Below are 14939 nucleotides of genomic sequence, written 5' to 3'. Positions count from 1 at the left end.
GAAAGAGAGCAGGCATGAGTGGGGGATGGGGTGGGGGAGGGGCAGAGGGAGCCGGAGATCATGAGCTGAGCTGAAGGCAGACGCTTCACCGACTGAGCCAGCCAGGCGCCCCGGTCGCATAGAGTCTGAAGAGGGCAAGACCCCCTGGCCTCTGGGAGCTGGCCTGGTGCTCATAGCTGGGTCTCCTGTTGGACATAAGCAACTTCCCAGGACAAGTGTGTATCAGGCCACTGCGTGACTGCTCGTGACGAAACAAGACCCTTCTGTAATCACATCTGAACACACAAAATACAGACACAGCCCAGATTAGACCCGACACCTCCCCCTGTCCTGGCTGATGGAAAGGACACCGTCCTTTGCCAAGCACGGCCGGAGCCCCCACCTCGTCTGCCCTCCTTCTGGATAAGATGCATTAGGTTGCCGTACGGGGTTGAACTCTGTCCCCCCAAATTCACATTCACCTGGAACCTCAGCACATGACTTTATTTGGAAATAGGGTCTTTGCAGATGTGGGTCGAAGGAGGTCACCCGGGATTGGCGGGGGGGGGGACCTAAATCCAAGGACTGGTGTCCTCCTAAGAGAAGGAGAAAAGACACAGAGACACATGGGGGAGGCCATGCAGAGAGGCCCCAAGCCAAGAAGCATCGAGGATTGCCAGCAACACCAGAAGAGAGAGAGAGAGAGAGTCCCGGAACTGACCCTCCCCTGGACCCTTGGGAGGGTGGCTGTGCCAACACCTTCACTTCAGACTGGCCTCCAGACTGAGAGAAGAACTTGCTGTTGTATTAAATCACCCGGTGTGTGTCATGGTGGCCCCAGGACGCCTGGTCACAGAGCCCCCTGGGTACCAACAGCAAGCAGCCCAGAGCCAAGCCCCTCGCATGACACAGGCCCGAACCCCCAGCCCTTTCCAACGCCCTCCTCCTGAGGCAGCCACGCCCCCCCTCCCCGACCCCAGCACTCCCCTGGCAGGGCGCTGGGTGACAGGTGCCGGGGGCTGGGCTGCCGGGCGCTGCCGGCTCTGGTCTGGTCCGAGCCCCCCTCCCCCACCCCCTCAGGGCATAAACCAACACCTCGGCCTTCATTATCTCAAAGCACACAGAGAAACCTCTCTGGGGTCTAATGTCTCGCTAATGGGCGGGGAAGACCCAGCCCTTGTGCGCCCAATGGCAGGGCTGGTTCACCTGAGAGCTGACATATTGGGGCTATTGATTTTCCCCAGGAAGATCAATATGGGGTGCATGGGGACAGGCAGGTCCACGCCTTCTGAAGAGCAGAGCCTCTTCCCCAGGGACGGAGGCCTGACCACAGGGGCAGGGACTGGCGGGGGCAGCGAGGGCCGAGAGCTCTGTAAGGCCAGGCATGGCCCACACTGGAGCTGACTGGGGAAAGGTGCTGGGACATGTGCGGGGGCCCAAGCCTGGCAGCCTGAGTGCATCAGTCCCAGCCCCACTCCAGGGGTCCCGGTGGGCAGCGGGGGGTCTTGGGACACCCATGTCACTTGGCCTGGCCCTGGTCACCCAACACCTGGCTGGACTGTGTGCACAGTGATTCTGGGAAACTGTGTCTCCACCAACCCAGCCTTGCCAGTAACAAAAGCCAGAGTTCAGCCTCCACTCGCTGGACTCCTGTGTTCCTCTTGAACATGGCTCAGATTCAGGAGTGGCACGGATGGGGATAATTCATGCACACCCCTACTAAGACCTCACACCTGCTTCTTAAATCCCTCTCATGCCTGTCCCCCACCTTTACTCCCTCAGGCTCTGCTCTGTGCGGCCCTATCACTGACTGCTGGGACTAGTGCAGTAGCACCCTCCCTGGTCTCCAGGCTCAGGCTTCCTCTGTCCAGATGCCCACCCTACTCTGCACTGCCCAGGTTCCTCTTCCTAAACCTTTATCTGCTCTGGTGTCTCCTCGAATCTAAAATTCTCTGTCCTAGGCTGGGGTTTCCTCCTTGGTCTCTGGTCAGGCAGAAAAAAGCATTGGGATTATGCCAGCAGAAACAGACAGGGAGGGTCTGGCTATTTGTGGACAGTCTTCCCATGGCTGGCATTAGTGAACATCTCCTCGCTGGGCCACTTGCAGGACCCAAACCCCCACCAAAGCCCCAGCTCACTGACCAGGGGCCTGAGGCAGAGGCCAGGATAGAGAAGTAGGCCTGTGGGGGGTTGGGGAACAAGCGCCCTTGGGAAGGAGTGGGACCTGGGTGGGGGTGGTGACCATGGTAGGTCCTCTCTGTCAGAGCCCCAACCTCACCCTGAGATTTGTTCCAGCCACAGAGGGCAGAGCTGAGTGCCCAGGCTGCCTTGGAGAAAGGGCCAAACTCCATGGCCCAGCCAGGAGGCCCTGCACGCCACCACCTCACCCCACCTTCCAGCTGATGCTTCCAGCTGGGAGTGTCCTGTGGCTGCCGAGCCCAGACGGAGGGGCTCAGCGCTGATGCATTATCCTGCTGTCCTGGACGTCATAAGTCCAAAGCAGCCCCAAATCAAGGTGCCTGCAGGGCGGCGCTCTGGAGGCTCCGGGGAGAATCACTTCCTTGCGTTTTCCAGACGCGGGGACCCTCCATTCCACCTTCAAAGCCAGCAGGGACCCTGCCCCTATGCTCATATCTCCCCCTCTGACCCTAACTGCCCTCCCTCTGGTCAGGACCCCTGTGATGACACTGGGCCCCCAGGACAATCCAGGATCACACCTGTGGGGCCCTTTGCCATGTGACATAACATGTCCACAGTCCCAGGGGATTAGGGTGAGGACGTCTGCAGGGCCACCAACCATGGGGTGTCAGCTCCTTGTGGCATAGGTCTTTGCAGGCCGTCCCCTCTGCTGGACACCTGCACTTCACACAGATGGACCGGGTGAGCTCCTGGTCCCATCGGCGCCGAGCAAATGACCTCCTCCATGAAGCCCCTCTTCTGGTCACACAAGAGGGGACGTTCTCGCGGGCAGGGCCATGTCTAACCTTCCTCAGAGCCCCCACACTGCCCAGCCCAGGCAGGGCACCGATGAGGGCTGCAGACCGAGCCCAAATGCCCTCCTGGAGCCTTCACCCAGACTGCGCTCCCCTCGAGTCCTCGGGGCCCACCTTGGCAGCTGAGCAAGGAGACACCTACACCAGCCGACACCCTTCCCAGGTCCTGGGCCCAGCCCTTCCCGGGTAGCAGCAGGGGGCGCTGTGGCCACAGTCCGGGCACCTGCTGGGCCCCTCCCTGGGGACCCGGCCTGTCCCAGAGGGCTGACGCTGACTGTGCTGGGTCAGAGGGGACGGCAGCCGCTGGGGGAGGGCCGCCCCACAGCTGGAGCCTGGACAACAGTGTCATCGAAACCGGAGTCTCGGGGCAGAACTGTGGCCGTGCCTGAAGTCAGTTTCTGGGGACCGAGTTCCAAATGTAGACTTGACTCACGAGACAGATTATTTGTGTCCCAGCCTCGCCCCGGGACATGGGGATGGGGCCGTGATGATCAGGAAACCATGAACCATAGGCTGTAGGGAGGCCTGGCATGCTGCACCACCCTGCGCTCTCCTTGCACGGGCCCTGGCCCAGGCAGACCACCTGCTTGGGAGATGTTGGCAGCTCCAAGACCCACCCACGGCAAGTCACCAGCCTGGCCCAAGTTGGGTCCCATGCTTCATTTCCCTGTCACTCCCCCAAAGCTGCGCGTCCTGACCATGACTCCTGCATCGGGCCCTCCGAATGCCCAAGAAATGCCCAGCAGCTATCCCCCCCACGGTCCCCACTTGCAGGAAAGCCCTGCGTCTGTGCCCACACCCCAGTGTAATGGGGCATCACTAGGTAGGACAGGTGCTGGCTCCTGCCTGAAGGGAGCAGAGCCTGGAGCCAAGACCAACGGTCCAGGGAGGACTGGGAGGGTGTCCCTGGAAGAATGAGCCCTCACTGGTGGGAGGGAGATCAGGGACTGGGGGCCTGCCAAGCTGGGAGGGGGCTACCAACCTATCCTCAGAACCTGGCTGGCCCAAAAGCAGGGGTGGCTTTGAGCCACAGCTGACAGGATTCTGGAGTCCTCCCAGCTGGGAGCGAGGCACCTAGCAGAGGCCACGTATGGTGAATGACTGTCCCCCAAAACTCACATCCACCTGAACCCCGGAATGGAGCCTCATGCAGAAATAGGGTTTTTGCAGCTGTAATGAACACGAGGTCAGACTGGAGCCTGGTGGGCCCTAAATCCAATGACGGGTGTCCTTGTAAGAGAGAAACTTGGACCCAGGCTCCCGAGGGACGAAGGCTATGCACGGATGGAGACAGAGGTTACGGTGATATGGCTGCAGCCAAGGAGCGTCCCCACAGTGGACGCCAGGAGGGAAGCATGGGTTCCCACCTGGATGACACCCCTTTGCTGCTCCTAGCCCCCCAGTTTGGGTGACTGGCTACCGTGGCCCCAGGACACTCAGGCAGCCCCAGGCAGCAGCCCCCGGGGTCCTGCGGGTGGTGTCGGCTGTAACCCTGTGGGGAGGCTCATGAGGATGCCCCTAGGTGGGCTCTGCGGTGGGGGGTGCAGCGGCGCGGGACCAGCTTGGGCCCTGGGGGTGAGGCCCTGTGTCGGGGGCAGCAGGGGCTGAGTTGGGTTTGTTGTAAACACACCTACAGCTCTGGGGTGGCGGGAGCTGGCTGGAGGGGCTGGGAGTCCTGCAGCCACGCCTGGCAGGGTTGAGACTGGTCACAGCGCCCAGGAGGGCCCGGCGGTTGGAGGCGGCCCCCTGCATGAGAGGCCACCACCCGGGCCCTGGCCGGTGGTCCCCACAGCCTCCTGTCTCTGGCCTGCCCAGCTCCTACCGCCGGCCTGGAACACCGTTTACCCAGAGAACCGCAGAAGCAGGATGTCCTCTAGAGAAGGCTACTCCAGAAGTCAAAATAGCATGAAATTTAATTTTCCGCCTATTTGACAAGGCTTGGTCCGGGTCCCAATCAGTGGCAGAGATAAGGGTCCTCGGCCCCGGGTGTGAGCCAGCTGGGCCTGCGGCAAACACTCCACGGTCCCCGGGCAGGTTGAGGCTCCCCCCGCAAGGCCCTGGTTGCTGGGCGCTAAAGCAAACGGGCTCTATTTGCCCAGTCTGCGATGACAATGCAGTCACCAAATATTTGCCAGCCCGCCGGCCGCAGAGCCCAGCTATAAATGCTTGAGCCCAGGTGGAGGTGGGCCTGCCCCACAGGAGCTGCAGGCCTCAGCAGGTAGGAGCCGGGCTGGGTGGCAGGCGGGGACCCGGCCTCCTCCCCCTTCCCCGAAAGGCGGTGGGCCCTCTGGCCAGGTGGGCCGTGCGGACCACCCTCCCAACGGGAGGGCAAGGGGCGGGGCTGGGGAAGGGGGCGCCCACATCTTCCCCACAGCCCACTGTTGGGGTCACGGGACCCCCGGCAGGGACGAGGGGCCCCAGCGCGGTGAGCGAGAGCCAGGGGACAACGTAGACGGCAGACGGCAGGCAGGAGGGCAGCCCCGCCCGAGTGAGCCTCCCTGGGGTGGGGGTTCTGACAAGCTGGGAGCCCCCTCTCCCTCTCTCCACACCACCCTCCCTTTCTTCCCTTCCTGCTGGGAGGCAAAAGGGCCCTCCCCGCTGCAAGCTGCGCCCCCCGCACTCGTCCCCAGGGGCCAGAGCATTCCAATGCTCAGAGTCAGCCCCATTTGGCCTCAGGCCACCCGGTCTCTGTCACCTCCCCAAATCCCACCCTGCCCACCCTGCCCTGAGCCCCAGACCCACACACCTTCCCTGCTTCCTGCTGACCTGCCGACCCCTCCAAACCCCGGGGGGCCAGGGAGCAGATGAAAGCCTGGGGCCTGCACTGCATCCGTGTCGTCAGACAGCGCGGGGGAACCAGCGTCCGGCTCTGGGCCTGCCCCTAAGCCCGCGAGACCCCCGAAGCCACAGGGGCTCTGGGACCTGGACCTAGAGTGCTGGTCGAGACAGCCAGGCCCAGCTCCCAGGGGCCCCCGCCTGCCAGCACCTGGGCAGATGCCCCTCAGCAGGTGGGCCTGTTAATCAAGAACCGTCTCTGTGCCCCCACCCCCAGCACCCACGGCCCTAGTTTCTCTCCACACCTCCCCGGCTCCCGAACGCGGCACCTGCTCCGAGCACAAGTGTGGTTGGGCAGGCCTGGGGCCCTGAGGGCTGATCTGTCCTGACCTGTCCGCTCTCCACCTCCCTCCCCAGCCGCACCTGCTGCCCCAGAAACGCAGGCCCGAGGAGATGGCCGCGGGCGTGATCCAGCCTCTCTGTGACTTCCGGCTGCCCCTACCCACCCGCCGGCCCTTCCTGCCCTCAGACCCGGAGCCCCAGGAGACCTCTGAGGACGAGGACGACGAGGAAGACGAGGAGGAGCCGGAGGGGCCAGGCGGCCGCAGCCCAGCCCCCCAGGCCTCGGGTTGGGCCCCAGAAGCAGGCCCCCCGGGTCCCAGCAGCCCCGAGACACCCCTACAGCTGCTGCGGTTCTCCGAGCTCATCAGTGGTGACATCCAGCGGTACTTTGGCCGCAAGGAGAGGGGGCAGGACCCCGACGCCTGCGACATCTACGCGGACGACAGTGCAGCCCGGGACGTCCCATGCGCTGACCTGGCACGCCTGGCCCCGGGCGGGCCCCCAGACGGCGACCAGGCTGCGGAGCCCGGGGTCCTCTCTCCCAGGGGTCCCGAGGGGCAGGCCCGCGGGCTGGGGCCCCTGGCCGAGCTCTTTGACTACGGGCTGCGGCAGTACTCAGGGCCTGGGGCCTCAGCTGGCAGGCGGCTCAGGCTGGAGCGAAAATACGGCCACATCGTCCCCATGACCCAGAGGAAGCTGCCTCTCTCCTTCTGGGAGGAGCCGGCCCCCGGCCCCCTGGGCCTGCTCCGCCCTGGCACGCCTGACTTCAGCGACCTGCTGGCCAGCTGGTCAGCGGAGACTGGCCCCGAGCTGCCCGGGGGAGGGGCCCAGGCCCTGGACGGGGTACAGCTGGCCGAGGCCTAGCCAGTGGGCCAGGGTCCGTGGGGGCGAGTGGGGTGGCAGCTTTGCCTTTCCTTAAGGAGGGAGGCCTGTCACTGTTCTGTCGGAGCCCCAGGGGCCGTCCAACCAGCCAGCTCAGGGAGGGACTTCCCAGGCCCAGGAGGACAGGCCAGGCTCCTCCTGCGGCCCGGAGCTGCCACCACCACCAGAGGCCACCTGGGCAGGGAATGGGCAGGAGCTGCCGTCCCAGGCACGCTGCCCCCAGGAGGGGAGGCCCTGGGCTCAGGCGGTCTGCACACTGTGCCCCACTCTGGGTGAGGCCCACTGGCCAACCAGACCAGTCCTGAGATCCCAGGTCAGCAGCCACCCGGCTGGCTGGTGCTAGGGCTGCCCGTCCCCCAGGCCCCACGGTAGGTGGCAGGACCAGCTACTGTGGGATGAGCAGGGTTTTCTTGGAGGCAGGAAGAAGGGGTGCTGCCTAAGTGTGTGAGCAAACACGCTGTTTGCTCCCTAGATTAGGGCAGGAAAAGCTACTTCCTTTGCTGGCCACGGCGCAGTTGTGAAGGGCACGACCAGCCGCCAAGGGGTAGGAGCCACGGGACCCACGCTGGGCCAGCTGGCCCTCTGGGGGCCTGCAAGGAGTGGGTGGGGCTCCAGGATGCTGCGGTTGAGGGCAGGACGGCCCAGGAAGGTGCCAGGCCTGGGGCAGCCGGGCTCCTGGGAAGGAGCTCGGGACGCTGACGGGTACAGGAGCCGGCACATTTATTTCTGGGAAAGGGGCAAGGATGGGAGCTGTCAGGCAGCCTCTTGGCGAAAGAACTTCTCCAGGAATGCGCGTGGCCTCCGCTGGGCCCCCAGGTTCATGAGAGCCGCCTTCCACTGCAGCCACCTGCCCAAGACACGGCTCATGCCCAGTGGCCTCGGGGCCTCCCCCAGGACCGCCCCAGACCTGGAGGGGTCTCCAGAAGGCGGCTCCCCACAGCGCACCTCACGGCCTGATACATGCCCCAGCGGTTCACAGGGACCACCTCTCCGGGCCCTGCGTCCTTGACGAAGAACTGCTGCTTCCCCAGGGACATGAGGACCCTCCTGCTGCCCAGCCGCAGGGCCCACGGGCCCTCCTCACTCCGTAGGCGCACGATGCTCTCACGCAGGCTGGCCGTCTCCTCCATGCGCTGCGGACAAGAGCGCCGGGAGGAGGGGCCGCTGCAGGAACGCAGGAATCCAGCCAGAGGGGGACGGGACAGCCCCCGGGATTTATCTCTCTCTGGACAGACCTGGGTCTTATCTACCAGGAAACCCTGCTTGGGCCAGACACGCACGGACGGCAGTAGGGAAGCCCATGGAGCTAAGGGCCCCGCAGGGAGGGGTGAGGGGCCGGGAGCCTCCGGGGCGGGGTCAGCGCAGGGGCCACCTCTCACCAGCTTGGTTTCTGTATTAAACTTGAGGTTCTGGATGGTCTTGTTGTCCTGCATGCTGTTTTCCAATTTCATTATTTGGTTCTGGAACTGAAGGCCGCCCGTTTGTCAGCCTGGACGCGGCCCGAGGGTGGCCCCCACCCCAGGCCCCCAAGGTAGGATCTGGCCTCTGACACCGGGTCCCGGCCCCTCGCTGGGTGACCTGGTGGACCTGGCTAGCGCTCAGGCCGGCTCCTTTCACCGTGATGACACCCCCAGCATGTGGGGGGCTCCAGACAGGTGCCCCCCACTTCACACTGGCTCTATGAGCCACTTGACCTCCGGGTGTCTGGGATCCGGGGCCTCCCCGGGGGCCCCTCTGCTGAGCGTGACGGGCACGGGGGCCCCAGGGGTACCGTGGCCAGCTTGCCCTGGATCTCGGCGATCTTCCGCCCGGGGTTGCCCTCCCTGAGCAGCTGCATGGACGACAGCAGAGAGGCGAGTTCCTGCCGCACGGCCCCGACCTCGAACTCTCTGTCGGAATAGGAGGCTGTGGGGGGGGCGGGGGCGGGGACAAGGGCAGGTGCGGAAGGAGGGCAGGGTGTGCAGGGGGTGGGTGCTCAGCTTTGCCACCCCTCCAGTGGGACCTGGCGGGTCCCCAGCAGGTGACAGACGGCGAAGCTCAAGGACCTGTGTGGGCTGCACCTGGGGGGAGCCGAGCCCAGAGCCGGGGAGGGGCCGGGGTTGCGGGAGGGGAAGCCTCGTGGATGCACCTCCAGCTGCTGCAGTCCTGGGGCCTCACCTGGCTCTGCCCTCAGCTGAGATCTTGAGGTCTGAGTCGCTCTTGTGCAGGATGCACTTGTCGGAGACGGCCTCTATCTGCAACAGACGCAGGGTGGACGGGCAGCCTAGGCGGTCCAGCGGGGCTGGGGGGCCGTACCCCTGGCCCTCACCCACCTGCCGGGCCAGGCTGTCCATTCGCTCCCGCACCCCCCTCAGGCGCGCCTCAGCCTCCTTCTGACACTGGGCCAGGCCCTCCAGCGATTCCTGCTCCGAGCCTTCCCACTTTCTCTGTGCCTGGAACACAGACGCCAGTGAGGGCCGGAACTGGGGGACGGAGGGGGATGGACAGAGGGACGGGGCCCCCTAGAGCCAGAGTTGGAGCCAAGAGGGTCAACCCCGCAGCTGAGAGCTCCCTGCAGTCTGCACGGGGGGGACAGACGGCTCTTCGGGGACCTGGGTACTCCAGGCTGAACAGAACCACATCCATAGGAAGGCCTGGCTCAGTCCCCTGCCCACCAGGAGTCGACAGGGATGGGGACGGACAGCTGCCCACAGCTGCAGGAGAGGGTGACCACCCTACGAATCCACAGAGGCCGGCGGCCAGTCAGTGGTCACCAGGGGCTGCGGGGTGGGGAAGGACGGCTAGCCGCACGGGGCTTCGTCTGTGGCGACGGAGAAGATGTCCCAGTGACATGACCGCAGCTCAGCCCCGAGGACGCGAGGAGCTGCCGAGCCCCAGGCTTCGCAATGGTGGACCGCACGGCGTAGGAACTGTGTGTCAGTGACACCATGCAAGAAAGAGGAATGAACCTCTGCGCAAGGGCTTGCTGGGCCTGCTGTGGAAGCCACCGCGTGTTGGGGGCCATGGCAGGCCTCGGGGCCGCAGCTCCCCCAGGACCGCGCTCACCTCACTCAGCCGCAGACTCAGCGTCTGCTCCTGCAGATCCAGTCTCCAGCTCAGGGCCACGAAGTGGTCACTCAGGTCCTTCACCTGCTTCCCCAGCTCAGCCAGCGACACCTCCAGGGCCTGGCTCTTCTCTCGGAGCTGTGGGAGGGGGGCTTTAACATGGCTGCCTGGGGAGGCGGGGGTCCCCTGGGGACGCTGACCACCCCTCTGCTGCCCTCACCAGCTCTAGCGCGCTGTGGGCCTCCTGCTGGGCCAGTTGGCCGGCCTCCAGGCTCTCCTGCAGGAAGGTGGCCAGCTCCCCGGCCCGGCTCTCCTCCAGGTGCCCCTTGCTGTCCCTGGGGGTTGGTGCCAACACAGCTGTCCCTCGGCCCAGGCTGCCCCCTCTCAGGGCTGGCCCTGGAGGAGCTTGGCTGCTGGCTCCAGAACCACGTGGGAGACCCCGGGGAGCAGGGGATAGAGAATGGTCACAGGGCCCCCTGGATGGGGCTGCGTCCACTGGAGGGTGCAGAGTCCTCCACGGGGGGACCAGGAGCCGAGGGTACTGGGCGCCGGGGAGAAAGGCGGATTGGACACCCACCAGGCCTTCTGCTCGGCCAGGAGGATCCGGTTCAGCGACATCTGGTTCTGCCGCACGAACTTGGTCAGCTGGATCACGGCCTGGTCCAGGCCCCGGCACTGCTCCAGGAGGCGGCATTCTTCCTGCTGCGGGAGAGGTGGCTCTGAGCCCCTGCCCTGGCCGCCCGCCCGCCCGGACGCCCCCGCCGCCCCCGGCCCTGGGCTGCCCACCTCGTGCTGCCCCTGCAGGGCCTGCACGCGCTCCTCGGCCTGCTCCTGCAGCCTCTGCCACCGGCTCTCCAGCTCACCCCGCAGGCTGCTCTCCGCCTTCAGCCGGGTGCTCTCAGACGCCTTCATTCTCTGTGGGGAGACCGGCCCGCCTGCCGTGAGCGGGGGCGTGGGGGCACGGCCCAGCCGCAGGCCCATGGGCCCCCACCTTCTCCAGGGCCAGGAAGCTCTTCTGCAGGAAGCCACACAGTTTGGCCTCCCTCTTGAGGAAGCGGAGGCTCATCTCCTCACAGAGCTTGGTCACCTGGGCCTGTGGGAGTCAGTGTGGTTGCTGTTGAGATCCGACCGTCCTCCTCGCCTCGTCCATCCCCTGCCCCCCGCCTGCTGGCCCCCGGGCGAGCTCGGGCTGGTCTGTTTTCTTGCCCAACTGTGTCCGTCACTGAGGACTCTGGGCCCTGTGTCCCCTGCTGTCCCCGAGCCTCGCAGAGCGGGGCCCACCACACCCTCCTTAGGAAGGAAGGCAGGGCCCTCATGTCCCCCCGGAGGGCCAGGCACGAGGGCTGTGAAGGGCCTACAGGCCGAGCTTGTGTGGATCCAGACCATGCTTGGTGCCCACGGTGACCACAGACGCCACCCAGGGCAGGGGGCACAGCCGCCGCCAAATCGCATCCTGAGCTGGGAGCCTCCGTCAGGGAAGCTGAGGGAATATGAGTGCACACACACTTCGCCCTCGCTCTCCAGGCCCAGGATGGGGCACCTTCCCCTCTCCCTCCTCCCCGCCGGCTCCCTTCTTGGGCATCAAGGGTCTGAGTGTGCCTGAGACAAGATGTCAAGGTCCAGGGCCGCAGCTCCCATGGCCACAGGGCAGGTGCGTCCTGAGCCCCTGCCAGCACCCACGCCACATGCAGGGTGGTTAGCAGTTCGTTTCTGTAAGGAGCCCCAGGACGCGGGGTCCTCAGCTCCGCGGTTCCAGTGCAAACCCAGGAATGGGCTGGAGTAAATGAGCGGGTGTGGCCACGTGCCCATCAGACTTGACGAAAACAGGTGGTGGTCACAGTGTGCCGACCCCAGCCTAGAGGGCAGGTGCGGGGGGGAGGCGGTGCCCTGCGCATGCCTGGCGCAGCAGGAATCCCTGGGCCCGGTGCCTTCCGGAGCTCCCGGCCGCAGCGGTGGGCAGTATCTAGACTGGGCCAAGACAGGAACTCCCCAAAGGGCAGCAGCAAGGGGAAGGCCACCGAAGCTGGGCAGCCGAGCTATGTGGGCAGCAGCTGGGGAGCACTGGGCCAGCACCCCCACCTGCTGCACGGGCGACACGGTCCCTGGGCTCTGTTTGCAGAGCTGAAGAGGCTGGGTCTCGGGCAGGAGGGGAACCTGCACCAGCCAGGGGTGGGGCCACCCCAGGAATAGCTGAGGAAGGGGCTTCAGGCCTACGATGCTCTATTTCCAGATCTGGGTGCTGATCCCACGACGGCAAGAAGGACCCGTGGCGGAGATGCTGCCAGGGAGGGACCTTCTGTGATGAAACATGAGCTCCATCTTGGCGCTACCCAAACTGTCAGCCACGGGCCGCACGTGGCCGCGGGGCCCCTGAAGCGTGGCTCATGTGACCGAGGGAGCGAAAACGTTAGCTTTCTACAGACAGAGCCACATGCGGCTGGTGGCCACAGACCGGACCACGCAGGACCTCGGGGTCACCCCCCGGGCCCGACCATGTTGCCAGGAAGGATGGCTCACCCGGCTGCCCGGGCCTAGCCTCCCTCCTGGTACCTGCATCTTGGCCACCTCACTGTCCACCCTCTGGCTCGCGTCCTCCTGGCTCTTCTGCAGGGCACTGCAGGCCGCTTCCCGGAACTGTCCCTCCTGCTCCAGCTTCCCGGCCAGCTCGGCCAGCCTAGGGCACCAGCCACCGGTCACAGCAATCCAGCCGGCCGGCCTAGCTGGGGAGCCACCGGGAAGTTGGCGGGGCCCTGAGACATGGAGAATGCTTCCCGGGCCCAGGCCTGCTGCTGGGGGGCCCAGGCTGACCTCCAGGCCGGTGAGGCAGCGGGTGGATAACCCCACCTGGGCAAACACAGACAAGGGCAAGACACTGACTTCTGTGTCCCCAGATAGGGAGCCGGGAGCGGCCTGGGCCAGGGCCACTGGGTGGGGGAGGGGGCAGGGACTCCGGGCTCAAGCCTTTTTTCTCAGTGACCACACGTGGTGGGTCCAGAGCCAGCCCCCCAGGAGGGAGGTGGGCGGTGTCCACCTGAGGTCGGCCTCCTGCTCAGTGTCCTTCCGCTCAGAGTCCTGGAGCACCTGCTTCCTCCGGATCTGGGTCAGGGCCTCCCGGACTTCCACCAGCCTGGCACACAAGACCTGCTTCTGCCTGGGGCCTGCCTGGCCGGCCCTCCTGCCTGCCTTTGGGGGTCAGGGTCCTGGCCCAGGGGCCCTATCAGCAGGCCTCCCGCCATGTTCATACAAACCCAGGCCTTTTGAGTCGGGCTGTGGAGGCGTGCTGCTTACCTAAGCAAGACAAGGAGCAGGGTGCAGGCTGATGCCCTGGGGTCCCGCCCCAGCTGCTGCTTTCCCACAGCCCCTGACCCTGCCACTAAGGCCTGCACCACTGGTGGGGTGTGGGGGGGTACCTCTTGTCCAGGGCCTGCATCTGGTTCTGGTTCTGGGGGCTGGGGAACTGCAAGGAGGAAGGGGAGGCTGAGCCTCGCAGCCCGGCTGGCACAGACGGGGGCCCGAGCTGAGCACAGGGTCCCGGGAGCGGGAGAGCCTCGCCTCTGGGTGGGGATGGTGGCGGCTCACCTCGAGGGCCTCCTTCTCTGGGGCCCGAGCCGCCTGCCGCAGGTCCTGCTGCAGCCTCTTGAGCTCTGCGTCTTGCAGTTGCATGCAGGTGCGGAGCTGGAGCATCTCCCGAAGCAGGCTCAGCATGGCTCGCTCACAGCAGTCCTTGTGCCCCCGCAGGGACGCCACCTCGGCCTGCAGGTCGGCCACCCTGGCCAGGGTGAGGAGCAGGCTGAGTCGGGCCATGCATGCCGGGGGTGGGTGGCATGGCGCTCCCGCCCCAGCTCTGCCCAGGCTCACCACTGCTCCAGCTGCGTCCAGTGCTTGGGGGAGTCCCGCTCCGGGATGGAGGTGGTGGACGCCAGGTGGCTGGACTCATACCTCTCGGAGATCTCCTCCAGACTCAAGAGCTCAGGACTGGCCAGTCCTTCCTCGAGTGGGAGCCCCAGGTCCCCCAGGGTGATGGTGCTTGTCTGGGTGGGGGGTGAAGCCCCCGACGAGGGGTTGCTAGCAGCCAGCTCTGCAAAAATGTGGCTTCTGGGCTGATGAAGGGTGCCGGCTCCAGGTAGGGCTCAGGGTAACAGGGACCCAAATCACTGCAGCGATTGGCTAAGCGTGTCCACTGAGCTCACCTTGGCCCGTCCTGCTGAGTCACACGGCCTGACCCCGGGAGGGCTCAGCACTTGCTGCCGCACAACAGGCAGCTCGCGCTCAGAGGCCCAGGCTCCTGCCTGAGAACACACAGCACCAGAAAGCAGAAACAGGACTGTGCCCTGCCTGCCCAGCTCCAGAGGCAGCCCTGGGGCAGTAAGGCCCCTTGAGAGGTCAGGAAGCAGAGCTGCCCCGGGTGGCCCACACCACACCCCCACACAGGCCCTTCCCTGGACTGTCCTTCTGGCTCAGCCCCTATTGGTACCAGGCTCACCTGGTACGGCTTCAGCCACTGCCCAGAGGCCCTGGGCCTCACACCCAGGGCTGCCCAGAGCTGGACACCCGGGTGGCTGGAGGGAGGCAGGGAAGGCGGGGCTGGAAGGCTCTGGGGCCTTGGGGAGCACGTGGGGTGTGAAGAGGGAGTGCCTGCCCTCACATCTCTCCTTCCAAGACAACAGCAAGGCAGGCGTGCAGCTGGGGCTCTTCTGGAACCATCTTTCTCTCACCAGAACCTGGTGACTTCATGGTCCAACTGCCAGTGGAACCTGGGCCCTCGACTCTGCCAGCCCCGCAAGGCCCCCCAACTGCCCATTTCTGGAAAGATCTGAGGGGGCGCTGTTGAGCCAGCCGGTGTGGGTGGTGGCGGCTGGCCTGCACGGGAGGGTCAGGAGAGCTGGGCCGACTGGCAGGACGGCACGCAGCCAGGGCGCCCCT

General features: G+C 65.6%; 2 protein-coding genes across 2 annotated transcripts; one reads left to right on the top strand and one right to left on the bottom strand.

Annotated features, from left to right (window-relative positions):
* Window positions 1–6200: 6200 nt before the first annotated feature.
* PERCC1 (proline and glutamate rich with coiled coil 1) lies at window positions 6201–7051 on the top strand. Its single transcript, XM_036083359.2, has one exon. The coding sequence runs from the start codon at window positions 6201–6203 to the stop codon at window positions 6951–6953; it is 753 nt and encodes a 250-aa protein (XP_035939252.2). The 3' UTR covers window positions 6954–7051.
* Window positions 7052–7674: 623 nt separating this feature from the next.
* On the bottom strand, window positions 7675–14750 carry CCDC154 (coiled-coil domain containing 154). Its single transcript, XM_036083360.2, has 17 exons — window positions 14732–14750; window positions 13875–14145; window positions 13596–13785; window positions 13427–13473; window positions 13048–13143; window positions 12567–12690; window positions 11008–11109; window positions 10803–10931; window positions 10594–10715; window positions 10237–10351; window positions 10017–10154; window positions 9284–9403; window positions 9129–9205; window positions 8743–8860; window positions 8351–8437; window positions 7917–8104; window positions 7675–7818 (listed from the first exon to the last, which is right to left on the bottom strand). Exons 1-17 carry the CDS (start codon window positions 14748–14750, stop codon window positions 7725–7727), a joined length of 2037 nt encoding a protein of 678 aa, XP_035939253.2. The 3' UTR covers window positions 7675–7724.
* Between the last annotated feature and the right edge of the window lie 189 nt (window positions 14751–14939).

Source organism: Halichoerus grypus, chromosome 6 (assembly GCF_964656455.1).
Source record: "Halichoerus grypus chromosome 6, mHalGry1.hap1.1, whole genome shotgun sequence".
NCBI lineage: Eukaryota > Metazoa > Chordata > Mammalia > Carnivora > Phocidae > Halichoerus > Halichoerus grypus.
The sequence above is the reverse complement of the archived record's forward strand: the minus strand, read 5'-3'. Positions and strand labels throughout refer to the sequence as shown.

Bases quoted from the DNA above. Each gene is read 5' to 3' on its own strand.
- PERCC1 (XM_036083359.2), top strand. From the start codon at position 6,201: ATGGCCGCGGGCGTGATCCAGCCTCTCTGTGACTTCCGGCTGCCCCTA.
- CCDC154 (XM_036083360.2), bottom strand. The intron at 12,691-13,047 runs GTGGACACCGCC...CTGGTGCCCTAG, and splicing joins GAGCAGGAGGCCGACCTCAG to GCTGGCCGAGCTGGCCGGGA. The intron at 10,716-10,802 runs GTGGGCAGCCCA...CTCCCGCAGCAG, and splicing joins CCCTGCAGGGGCAGCACGAG to GAAGAATGCCGCCTCCTGGA.